The following is a 13,490-nucleotide window of genomic DNA, read 5'->3' on the forward strand; positions in this document are numbered from 1 at the left end:
TGACTTATCATAAGCCCTGCAAATAGGTACTGAAATTTCCATATTGTTTTTCATCTATTCAGAAATACCAAATAAGAAATAATTCCACCTCCGCCTCCGTAGTGTAATGGTCAGCAAAAAATGTAAAGGTTCTGGAGGTCCCGGGTTCGATTCTCAAGGGGGGTAAAATAAATATAAGTGATTTTTTCACTGTCATATTTATTCAATATTACCCTGGACTGGTACCTGAAGCGGAGGGCTGATCACCTTTCCTTCATGTGTAAACGATCAAGATAACACTGCGTTTATATGACGTAGTGCCCTATGCACCATTGGGGTGCGGATAAGGGTTTTATTATTATTATTATTATTCATATTTGTGTTTCATAAAAACCTTATTAATTGTTCTTCTTTCTTCCTGCACTGCATCATATCGATTCAATGTTATCTTGATATTTAATTACATTATTGCAAGGTATACCATATAATGTCAAGTGGTACAGTGTCCTACGCTTCATACACCCGTCCAGAAAAGTATTGATTATTTATAATTATAATTTATAACGCCTTTGAGACGATATTTTGTAAAAACGTCGCTTTATAAATAAGCCAAATAGAGGATAATTATTTAATCATGTATTACTAACCTTCCCTTCTAATAACCATTATATCTCTATAAATATAATAAATACAAAGCTAAGATTTTAGGTATTCCTCCATAACAAATTTACAAATTGATTTAAATAATAATATTAATACTAATCAGAATTTATTGGGTACATCGGATGTATTATATACATAAACAGCGCGTGAAGAGTGTGCGGGAACCGCGACACTATATTCGCATCTCACTCATACATACACTGTGTAAGCGTGAGGAGCTCAAAGCTCAATGTTCTCTAGCTAGCGATCAGTAGCTCTTCAGCTCCCGATAAGAGCAGACCTATGCTTGTTTTGTGAGTGTTGTCTGATGTTTTTTAATGTTTTGAGCAAATAAATCTAAATTATTATAATTTTTGACCTCATTTATAATCATTTAAGGGGATTGGCTATATGTCCGTATTTCACCAATTTAAAATCACTTATTTTATATTATGTAGTGACTACCCAACACCGGGACGCACGTTTTATTTTAACGAAGGGAAAGGTTAACAAAAATATTTGTTTGCAATGTAAGTAATTTTAATTTCTTTAATATGTTTTATTTTATGTTCGTTGTTTTAATATACATTTATAATCTTTGGTGAACGTTTCGGGTCCAACTTGAAGCAGATTAAAGATTTTCGACTGTAAATTTTCTCATATTGTACCGATTGTCTTTGGCGCTTTCTTCAAATTTTATGGTGGCTAGTATTTTTTTTACAATAAATTAATGAAAAAACCATATCTTGCTCAATTAATTTTTATTATTTACCTTTTTGAAATATTTACATACATAGATTTGCTTACAGTAAATAGTATCACAGGGAATCGTCTCAATTTTGTCCATTACGTTTTATTAAACATTTAATAAACTTTTATTTATTTATTTTAACACTATACACCGTTATAATATTGGTTCAAAACCATTGAGTATATGAATCTATTTAATATTAATATTATAGTTGTTTTATTATTATACATAGTCACAATAATAGTCGTAACAGAAATACACATCGATTTTCAAAAAATAATTAGTTTTATTTACCAACAACAGATATAAAACAAAAAATGGCAATATATCATATATAGTAGAAGTAAATATATCATTTATTTTATTATTGTAAATGAACAACAATGTACTTTGAATTTTTACTTTTTACTTTGCTATCTTACGTAGAAATCTTAAAAATGTATTATTTACATAATTTTACACACATTTAATTATATATTTACTTATGAATAACCTAAATTTCGTAGTTTTGTTGAGTTTTTTTAATAGTCATTTTATATTCAGCACTTTATTAAATTAAACTTCATCGATTTGAGTTCAGAAAACTATTATAATTTTATTATTATTATATAAAAGCACACTGAATTTGTTTGTATAGTAACAATAAACACTTCGAAGTATCAGGAGGTTAGACGAGTATTAGGAAAACAGGAGTGAGGAGATGGTATAGTTTGTTTTGTTGACACCGCAATTTATTTGCACGACGCCGCAGTTTCCGCAGTGAAGAGGAATTACAGCGGGGTCTGTTGCAGTAGATATCAGGAGAGAAGTAGTAGCAAGGACGCTACCAGCAGCACGCTGTTCGCCTGTGAGGACAGTAGCAAGGCTTGTCCCCCTCGCTGCATAGCCGCGGGATACTCTCCTGGGATTGGAAAAATAAAACGTTACTCTATGCTCCATTAATTTAAAAAAGTCATACCAATTGAGTTCGGTTTGAAATGAAAATTATAGAAAAAAATGTATACCACAAAATGAGTCTCAATACGAGGATGACGAAATTTATCATATGTTCCCACAAGAAATATTATGTTCAGTTGGAAATAAATTCAAAATGCACACAAAAGAATGGCTCCTAAAAATTGGAAGATCCCAGCTGGAGCAGCAAATAAAAGTTTGTGTGTGATTAATCTATGTGTCAGTGTTTTATAATTATATAATCCTATTTTCTAATCCTATTTTCTAATTTTATAATATTACTCCTTTAGATTTTACTTTTCTTTTAGTTAAACTCTCTATTTGCTTTCATTTTATAATTATTATTTCATATTATTTCAGTCTTACCACTTTTATATTATCATTAAAATATATATAAAGCTGTGTTATAAAAAGAATAAGCATACCCTGCCTACCTCAGAACAGGTATCTCCAAATACCTAGTAAGGATAGACAGTGTCCAATAAAAAAATAATAATAAATATATGTTTATATATAAATATGTATAACCTTAGTACAAAATTATATTAAATAATAAACGCTGTTCTGCAGCACTGAACCTGAACCTGACTAACTTCGATACAAAAAATAGTACATTTAAGGAAAAAATTGTATTCACAACTAATTTAAATGAGCATATTTGTTATTTCTTTGAAGTAAATTATTTCGTGGATATTTTTAGAATCACGAACTCGTGTTAGTTGAAATAGTCACGATTTAACAATATTTGACAAAGTAAAAATAACTTTTGGTAATTTAGCGTGGAATTGAATTTCTACGAAAATTATTTTGTTGTTGTTGTTAGAATTAATCAAATATCAGCGAAAACCAAATAAATTTTTGGTGGTTAGTATTTATAAATTGCAGAGCTATTTTAAATAAGTGGGAAAAGGAATAACTGAGAATCGTTTCGCTTTAGCAAGAAAAATGTCTCATCTGAGAAGAGAGAAGACGATGATTAAAAAGGTATTCATCACATCTGTTACATTAGAGTACTGGGATTTCTCGATTTCCTTACTGCGAGAATGTCACCCAAACTATAACAGCTTTCTTATCGATAACATCAAATACCCCTATTATTTGCGGTTTTGCATAAACTTTGTGGAAAAATATCATGAGAAAAATAGTAATGCAAATATTAATATAAAAATATATATTTTTCCACGTTTTTTACTTTAAATCAACTCATAAACGTATATAGTCATTTATCGTTAGATTTAAATGAAAGAATTGATGAAATATACAAATGATAATATATAAACATTAAAAAATACACTAGATTGTCCCTCCTGTTCCCAACACAGAATCAAATAAAAACATTTAATTAGCTAGAAGAAACAAAATCCACTAAATGATCTATAAACCTTGAACATAATAAGCAAGGTGAATAATGAATATAATTCCTTTCTAAAAAAAATACATTAACAAATAACATTAAAAAAAAACTTATTTAAAAATGACCACCTTTTTAGTATATAATTGGAAACACGACAAGTTTTGAGAACTACATGTGTCTTTATAAACAGGTTAAACTACAAAAGTTCTATACTATTTCAATCAATGTTCGGGAAGCACATATTTGAGGCTGATGATACGACGCTTTTATTATTTTAGTACTGAGAAATACACGATTTTTTTCCTTTTTTGAGTTGCGTATTTGACAAGTTTTATCCTTACCATTGAGCACGTGCACAGATATGGACTTGGACTGAGCATTGCTGGGGTTACACTGGTATTGCCCTGAATCCGATGAACGCGCATTCTGTATGAGCAGGAAGGATGTAGTCGTCTCTCCCTTCTCCGTTATGACACTCACTCCACCGCGTGGTGATTCGTAGCTGATTATCTGTTGAAGAAGAAACAAACAACTTTGTTAAAAAAAACTTCACTACAGTTGTTCCCCTGAAAGTTTTACGGGGAGATGGAATTTTTCAAAATAATCACTTAAACATTTTTGTAATTATCATATTTCAATAGTTTCCAGTTTCAAGACGCAGCCCTGTAAAGTTGAAAATGCATTTGAATAATCTGTATTTCTTATAAAAATAAAGGGGGGTGATTAATTGATACATTAAATCATTTCCATCATTAGATATTTATATTTGTGGGTTTTATGTAAATGAATATCTTCTAATTAACTTTTTTCCATTTATTTTTATACCAAATCTTCATCTTCAACCTCTATGTTTCATACGGCATTATATATATATATATATATATATATATATATATATATATATATATATATATATATATATATACATATATATATACATATATATATATATATATATATATATATATATATATATATATATATATATATATATATATATATATGCTTCAAAAGAATCATATTTTTTAACATTGAATTTAAAAATATACTTTAAGAAAGAATACGAAATTCAAGTGATATTTGCCGAGAAATGTGTGTCATTTGAAACAGGTCACTTTTATAAAATCTCTTAGTAAGTAAAAACAAAGCAAAGTGATTTTAATAAATTTTTCTTTCAGACTTAAAATCTCAAGTGGAAGATTCATATTTAATGACATAAAATATTCAGTCCATTAAAAAGCAGGAAAAAAAGTTTTGCCCAATGCCTGAGAAGCCAGTTTTCAGTGGCAAATCAAAGGAAGAGACAGGCGAAAAAGCTTTTGAATGGAAAAAGTTACAAAGTTGTCCGATTTATCATGCTGCATTTGAATAACTCTTATACTTATTCATCAGTCAAATCGGTGTGAGTTTTTAAAATATCGTCTTCTCAAGGATTCTTCAGTGTAACGATACTTTGAAAAATATCTGTTTGCGGTTGTAGAAGATTAGCTTTAAAGCTAAGATAGTCAAAAAAAACTAGGTCGAAATCTTGCATTGGAATTTACTTACACAACAAAGCAATATAACCTCAATTATATCTAAACCTGATTCGTCATAAAGTCGAAAATTGGCAAAAAGATATTTCATTGGATATTATCGGATTAAGTCCTAGAAGAGATAAGACCAGGGGTAAAGAACCTTCGCCTACTCTTGGCACCTTTTGATACGTATGAAAAAAAAAAAATCCTTACACATAAAAATTCAGCTTTCGCATGTTTGTTGTATGCTAACATTGAAAATGATTCAATTTTTTTTCAAACACCACCTTATGTTGAATCAGATGAATGCATGTGGCTTTTCAGAAGAATATGTTCCTTACCTGTAAATTACCAAAGACAGCAATACGTTTTGAAGGGATGGTAGTTGTTTTATTATTTCTGACTAGATATATTTGACCACGCGTCACTGTAGCTCAGTCTTAAGAAATATTGTGGTACTTTTACGCATTAAACTCTAATTGTTTTTTGACATCTCATCAAAGATGAAGAACAATATGGAAGTCTGGGCATTTACGGGGCTGACGACCGTCATAGGCTGGTTTAAGTGATCACTTTACACACGTGTAACATTCACCAATTCTACCCATTATTGACCACCACACTACTCAAATTCTTGGAAGTTCTATATATATGAACTAATTTAGAAACCTTGTTCTTGAATCACTAGAACTTCACTAGAGACATCTATTGGTGGGATGTAAAGAAGCTTTTTATTAAGCAGAAACTCTTATAATAAAAAAAAAAAATAATTGTATAAAAAAAATTATAATATGAAAAAAAAAAAATAATAAAATAAAAAAAATGAAAATAACTCCTGTAATTGGAGATAATCCAGATTTTGTGAACAAGTATTTGGACACACTCAAAATGTTGTAAACTCTAATTGAATGAAAAAGAAAAAAAAAACACTTCAATTTTAATTTCACTGTGTTATTGATAAAATACTTTGAAAAAAAACATGTTAAAAAAGTCGCAATTCACGGCAAGGCATCCCTCAAACCATCTTAATAAATTTATGATTCTGTTATAATCAAATAATTCCTTGAAGCGGAAAAGGCATTAACGTAAAATCATTCCATTCATCTCAGGTACTTAAATTTACTTCTTCTAAAATATTATTTTGATAGCTATAAAGAAGGTGTGGAAAATAAGTATTTTGTGATGAATAATGGACCTCATTTGTGGTTTGCTGCTGAGATGGTCGCAGCTGCTTTAGGCGATTCTGCTAAGCAGATAAGTTGAAAGAGCAGTTTCAGTAATGTTTTACTTTAAGAGTTTCAAAACAGAGCTAAACTAGTGTCGAGCGTGACCGACTCATGAAAATGCTCGACACTAAAAAAATATATTCGGTTAAATACAATATTTTTATTGGGTTCAAATACTTGTTCACAAATCTGGATTATCTCCAATTATAGAACTTTTTTTTCAAATTATTTATGACGGCCATAAGCCCCGTAAATGCCCAACATCCATATTCTTCTTCATATATGTTGAGTTATCAAAAAATACACATTATATGAATGTTAGATTTTGTATGTTGAGTTGTCAAAAAATACACATTATAATTTAAAATATCGAATTTATATGAAAACGTTGGCGTAAGAAAACATTCAGCGTATTGGATTTGTTAAAACTAATAAATTCAATGATTTTTACTAACAAATGTTTTAGCAATACCTATTCGAAGTCCTAGCAATTTTAGGGGAACCCACTTTTATACTCGTATTTATTCACTTGGAGAGTAAAACCAATAAAGTAATGTTCAAAGTAACTAACTAACTAACCATCACACGGCTTCCCAAAAGGGGTAGGCAGAGAAACACCACACCAATCTGTCTTTGCAAAACATTCTTCGCCTCTTCCACATACATACCCACCAATCATTCCAAATTCTGACTTAACCACTTTTAAGTATGTATTTAAAATTATTTATCACGTCAAAGATGTTAAAGAAAAAATCATAATGGAAAAACTTACCTAGAAAGGTGACGTCACATAAGCAAGCCAATGATAGGTGGTTAGCCTAGCGAACGACCAAAAAAACTTCTCTGTAATATTTATGTTTTGAATACTAAATTTTCTTCCTTAAGAATTTAATTGTCCATTTAAATTTATAAACTCAAAAGTAGTCTTATACAAGGGTTTTATTTTTATATTTAAATCAGTATCATATATACTATCAAGTACATATATACTATCAAATAATAGTGTTTTACACACTATTTCACATTCCGTATTGAATTGACGTATTTTTCAAGTAAAGTCGACAGCAAATATATCCGCAAAGTTATAATTGCAGATCAACCATCCGAAGGCAAAAATCTCGCATTAATGAAAAAGGGAGATTAATGAATAATTCATTAATCATGATCGGTTATTCGCATCACTGGTCTGATCCATACCAGTAAAATTGTTTCAGAACTCTCACAGAATGCCTTCCGGCGTTCAACTGAACGAATCCGGACCTGATCAAAGTAATGTGTTTTGATACCCTCAATCTACCCAACACTTTTACGTCGAAAACATAAAACGATGAACATTAAATTAAAGAGTTGTTTTGAAAATGTTTGATGGGGGAATTTGAATTTCCTTGTTTAGTTAAGAAATATTATGTTTTCAATTATATTCTCGTAAATAAAAATCTATCGCTGGATATTTATGCATTTTAAGATTAATTGAATACAACTTAGAGATTTTTATAACGTTTAATTTTGACATATGGTACGATGTCCAATGCACCATTGAACGGGAAGGCGGCAGAAAACATTTTTTAGTCTAAATCCTTCACAAATCTGGGTGTCCCCACTTATTTAGTTATTTTTGTTTTGACATCCTAACATAGATGGAGAAAAATACGGAGATCTTGATTTTTACAGGGCTAACGACCTGTCACAGTCTATTCAAGTGATCATTTTATACACGTGTATAAAATGAAATGATATTTTGAAACTATTATAAACACATATGTATATATATATTTATATATATATATATATATATATATATATATATATATATATATATATATATATATATATATATATATATATATATATATATATATATATATATATATATATATATATATATATATATATATATATATATATATATATATATATATATATATAAATGTTCTCAGCTAAAGTTGCTGAGTTCTCGGCAGCATCTTAAGCTGTATTGAGTTAGCTTTTTGAGTAAACTAGTTTATAGTAGGTCGTAAGTCCTGTTAGTACCCAGATTTCCATAAAACTCATCATTTATGTTAGGATGTCAATTTTTTCATTCATCAAAATAAGCAAGGTTGAATTGAAACACAAATTTGGCTAAGCAAAAATATCTGCTTTGCGGGTTTAATGGTTCCATTAGTACTGCTTTTAAAAAAAAATAATGAGAATATTTCAAGCTAATGGTGCATTAATAATTTAGGTGAAAAAAACGTTTTCGTCTGATTTACAAAATCAGAAAGTATTATTTACGTGTTAAATTCTGGAAAGTATGAAATACACAATTCTCCCAAAAACACAACACAACATTTATCTTCTATCTCAATCTCATACATATTCTTTAGGAATCTAATTTAAAAAAGGAAAATGATTATTCAATATATGTCTCAACTAAGTAACATAAAAAATATGGGCGTGTAGACTTTATAACATCAGGGCATCATTTTTTTGACCATCTCGTGATTGATATACAATATCTAGAGGTATTTATAAAAAGCAGTCAATGACCTTGATAATATACAAAATAAAACAAGAAATGATACACAAGCAGTTTAAAATATTTATAATGTAAGACATACAGTTTAAAGAAATATTAAAAGTATATTTTTTAGAAAAAAACATGTTTCTTTTTAAAGGCTGCTATGGCAGCGCTATCTTTTGAACGTAACAACAACAGACACAGTACTTAATATTGCTAATACTAGCAGACAGGATGCTCCTTTATAGCTGCTAGTGTATTTTATACCCACAAGATTTGTAAAATTGAATATATTAAAATGTAATTTGTGCTGTATTTTATTCCATTCCAAACAAATTGAGCTACAAAAATGAGTAGCTAGGTACAGTCATATAAATAAAAAGATTTTTATTTTTTTTAAACCATGTTTTAGTTAGCATAGATGCGTCTGCATAGATAGGTCAATGGAATATAATTTATTTTTAATCTGAATATATGGTAAGCCAATACGTTAAAACCATGGAAAGAAATCGTTGTTACTTAAAAAAAATCGTGCTTAATAAGTGAAAATGAATAATCAATATGAAATGTTTCATTTTTGTTGATTTAATATGTGAAAATTTGGTTTTCTGTACTTACTGCATCGTTGTGGTTCCAAAATATGAATGCCGGAGGTTCAGGAGAAAACAAAACTACGCAAGTCAGGTTGATGGTACTCCCCCTGTCTATGAAGAGTTCAGGTCCTCCTATAATATCAGTCGTTGGTTCTGTAAAAAAGAAAAAATATCTTATTTACATTATTTATTGATTCGGCATTAACTTTGTGGAATGACGTGATTATTTTATTAAAATTAAACACTTGAATAAACCACTTTATTGAGTTTTATTTATAAATACGACTAGTTTCGAAAACTTACAGATGTTTTCATTTTCTGGTACAAATAAAAATTAACGAACAAAAAATATATTTAGGGGTATATATCGGTTAATAAATATAGGGAAGGGGGGGGGTTAAGGAACAAGATTTTTTGTTAAAGGAAACATTGATAATAATGGTGACGTATTTTGAAACAGTATATTATTAATTAACGTTTCATTTTAATTAAAATTTTTATGTATTTCTAAATTTTCTAAATTATTCAAAACTTGACCTTTATTTGCAACAGAGTGTTATAATTTAAGTGTATGAGAGTCAAATGAGTGGTTAGTTTCCATGATATGATTTGCAAATTCCGAAAAATAATTACTTGTTAGTCCACTGCGATGTTCTCTTATTCTAATTTTTAGACTTCTCGCAGTTTGGCGAAATCTTATTTACAAACAAAACATTTATTTAAACAGTAATATTAATATTTCTTCGCATTTTTAATATATGTATAATATAAATAGAAAATGTAAATATTTGAGACATGTTATGAGAAGCAATAAGAGTTATATTATACAATGCAGAAGTTTTACAAGACAATGAAGATTCCGGGATTTTATTAAAGAAAGGAATTAAAAATAAAGATAATAATTTAAGACGGAATGCCATGATATGAGTATATTAAACATATTTCAAGTATTAAAGGGCCTCAACTTTATATGAAACATGTATCATTCCTCCCTTTTTATATGAAAGAAGATGGAAATCTGAGCATCCCAGAGCTTTCAACCTAACATTTGGCTGGCTTAAGCGATCATTTTACACACTTATGTAACGTTCACCATTCTGCCCATTATTGAACATCCATATTGCAGTAATTCTTGAAACTTGTATTTATGCAATGGTCTTAGATCCTTCCGCATTGACATCTCATCCGTAGGGTGAATAATCCACTGTCCGATATAATATATAATATTTATATTGTTAATGTTTCAAGTAATTGAACAAGTTACAAAAAAAATGCAGGTATTTTTCCACGTATTTTCTATTCTGTAGATTAGAACGCCTACCTTAGAATGAAGGCGAACGGTATTTGGTTTAAAGGTGTTTATAAAATCAAGGTAAAATAACAAAAATTAAATAAATACAATAAATGAAATAAATCAATTATATAAAACAAATAAATTAAGTATTGTAAATAAAATCGGAGATAAAGTAAAAACTCAAATACGAATGAATTTGTGATGTAAGATATCTTTATCTAGCGAATTACATTTCTTTTTCTTAATATACCGATTCTTTCCCTCAAAGTTAAATCCTTCACTTCAAAAAATTTAATCTTCTTAAAACGTATCCAATATTTCTACTTCAAAATAACTTTTGAAGTAGAAATATTGTAACGTTTGAAGATAACTTTTTTATAATGTTGATGTTTGTTATACATTCGAGCGAAATTTTGTAATGAAAAGAACTGCTTGATATTTTATATACACATCGAGTATAATATAAATCAATAATACACATTTTCCGAGTGATTTAATTTCAACATACCTTTGACTAAAATTATATTTTTTGACGACTGTTTGGTATGTAAATTAAATGGTTCATGATTTCATTACTGAATTCCTACAAGTGAAGAAAACCGGATTGTAACTAAAAACGAACATTTATAGAGATTAATAATGTAACTTAATAAATAAGTTTTACGTTTTACAAATTATTCACTGAAATAACTTAATTATTAATCATAATAATTTTGCTGCCTTTCGAAATGAATATCGAATAAAAAGGTCTTTTATTTACTTTTCAACGCATTGCAAAAGTAATATTGTAAATATGATATTTTAGACACATCAGATAAATTCACATATAAATATTAATATTCAGACCAAAACGAGCAAATCGTTTAAAACCGGTAGACGATGCAGGAAACAAAAAGTGATCATCCGAAAGGTCCCATAACTTAAAATCATTAAAAATAATCTAACTTGTGTCGGTTTTAATAATTAAGATTATATAAAAATGATCAAAGCGATTGTCGTTGGAGAAGTAACCCGAGAAAAAAACGAGGAAAATTTGCCATGATCGCCAAATATTTCAAATACTTGAACGTGGATAGGTCAGGAGTCGGAATAATTGGCGGATATGTAAGAGGAAATGTCTGTGTCTCCAAAGTCAAATAGCTTCGTCACTTCTTTACCCATGATGGTAGGGACGTCTTAGACATGGAAAAACAACGCAGAGCTATTGGTATAAGGCAAGTATGTTGGCAATAAGATGTTTTCAATGTGGGCAAGTATGTCGGCAAGAAGATTTTCTCAATTTAGGCAAGTATGTTGGCAAGATGATTTTTTCAATGTGGGCAAGTATTTTGGCAAACAATCGGTGGGTATGTATGAAGAGATGCATAATTATGAATCAAAGGATGAATTTTTCCGAAGTCAGGCTGGTGTAGTGTAGGTACTACCCTTTTTGTCTACCTCTGTGGAGAAGCGGTGTGTTGGTTAGTTAGTTATGCAAAAAACGATGTGTACTTTGCAACAAATTTCCGTAGGTACTTAAATTTACTAAGGTATTTCACTAACGAACTAAAATGTGATTTAAACTAAACCAATGTGATGCAAGCACGTGCAAATGAAGGCATTTTAATGTTGGAAGCCACGTGGCATGGCGCATAAAGAGCAGATATTACGTATATCTCCTCCATTCGCAACAGTGTTTGTTCAATAAACCCTCAAATTTAAGGCACTTTAGTTTTACAGGGGTAATTTCGCATCGAACTGTTCAAACTCATTACCCGGAGGAAATAACGAGCGGTACTTTAAATCTTTCACTCCAAGTATTAAAATTTTACCCCTCTACTCCGAATTAAACCAAACTCCCTCGGAATCACGTACGATCATTTAGAATTTAAGGCCTACCATTTTGTTTATCGCAGAAACCGATCAAAAACGGCTACGAGGTTTACTTTACTTTATATGACTCCTACATTTTATACGTACAAGACGTAAGAAACATAATATCGTCATATGCTCGTATCCAATGAGAAATTTAACATAAAAAAAAAATACAAGATATTTTTTCTATCTCGACTTCCTGAATGTACAAAACTATCAATATTAAGAACGCAAAATACAAAAATTCAATCAATTTCCTTTAATAAAAAATTAAACACCACATGTTTTTTTCAATAATTATTTTTTGTTAAACGATTAATCAAGAAAAAAGCAAGCATAAATAAAATCATTAAAATATTTAAAAAAAATCTAGTATCCGCATAATTGTTGGTTTTGCAAAATTTAACATTTTTTTATCGGAAAACAAAAAAATATTATCAACCTATTAATGTTCTTTAAATTCTTACTTACTTATAATTTTGTACTGTTAAAGCTTTGGTGAAAGTATACTGAATAAATAAATAAAATTATGACGCAAAGTACACTCATTCCAACTAGCGCGTTACACCTTGTAATATTTTTTAAAATGTTACTTTTCGAGAGATATCTTCAGAAAATGATAATGGTTGTTGAATCCATGGGCTAACAAAGGTTCCGTAAGTAAAATAACGCTTAATAAATCATCCTTACCTTTCCGTTAAATAGAAAAGCAGAAAGCGAAAGGGATGAAAATTTATTTTACTTTAGAAAAAAAGGAAAAAGCTGAAGGGTGTTTCGGTTAAAGATTCCGGGTCTTAACCCTTGAAAACTGAAATTATTGTTTTCA

General features: G+C 29.3%; 1 protein-coding gene across 1 annotated transcript in view; it reads right to left on the bottom strand.

Moving 5' to 3' along the window:
• Window positions 1–1,367: 1,367 nt before the first annotated feature.
• The window catches only part of LOC148310644 (neurotrimin-like), an 89,695-nt gene continuing 77,572 nt past the window's right edge, over window positions 1,368–13,490 (bottom strand). Inside the window, exons 6-8 of the mRNA XM_088258032.1 lie at window positions 9,542–9,669; window positions 4,022–4,190; window positions 1,368–2,273 (exon numbers count right to left, since the gene is read on the bottom strand). Coding sequence (XP_088114158.1) covers window positions 2,170–2,273; window positions 4,022–4,190; window positions 9,542–9,669 — 401 coding nt within the window. The 3' untranslated portion in view covers window positions 1,368–2,169. The remainder of the gene's footprint in view (window positions 2,274–4,021; window positions 4,191–9,541; window positions 9,670–13,490) is intronic.

Source organism: Brachycentrus maculatus, unplaced genomic scaffold, assembly GCF_059751285.1.
Source record: "Brachycentrus maculatus isolate JH-2025_06_01 unplaced genomic scaffold, ASM5975128v1 h1tg000090l, whole genome shotgun sequence".
Classification (NCBI taxonomy): Eukaryota; Metazoa; Arthropoda; class Insecta; order Trichoptera; family Brachycentridae; genus Brachycentrus; species Brachycentrus maculatus.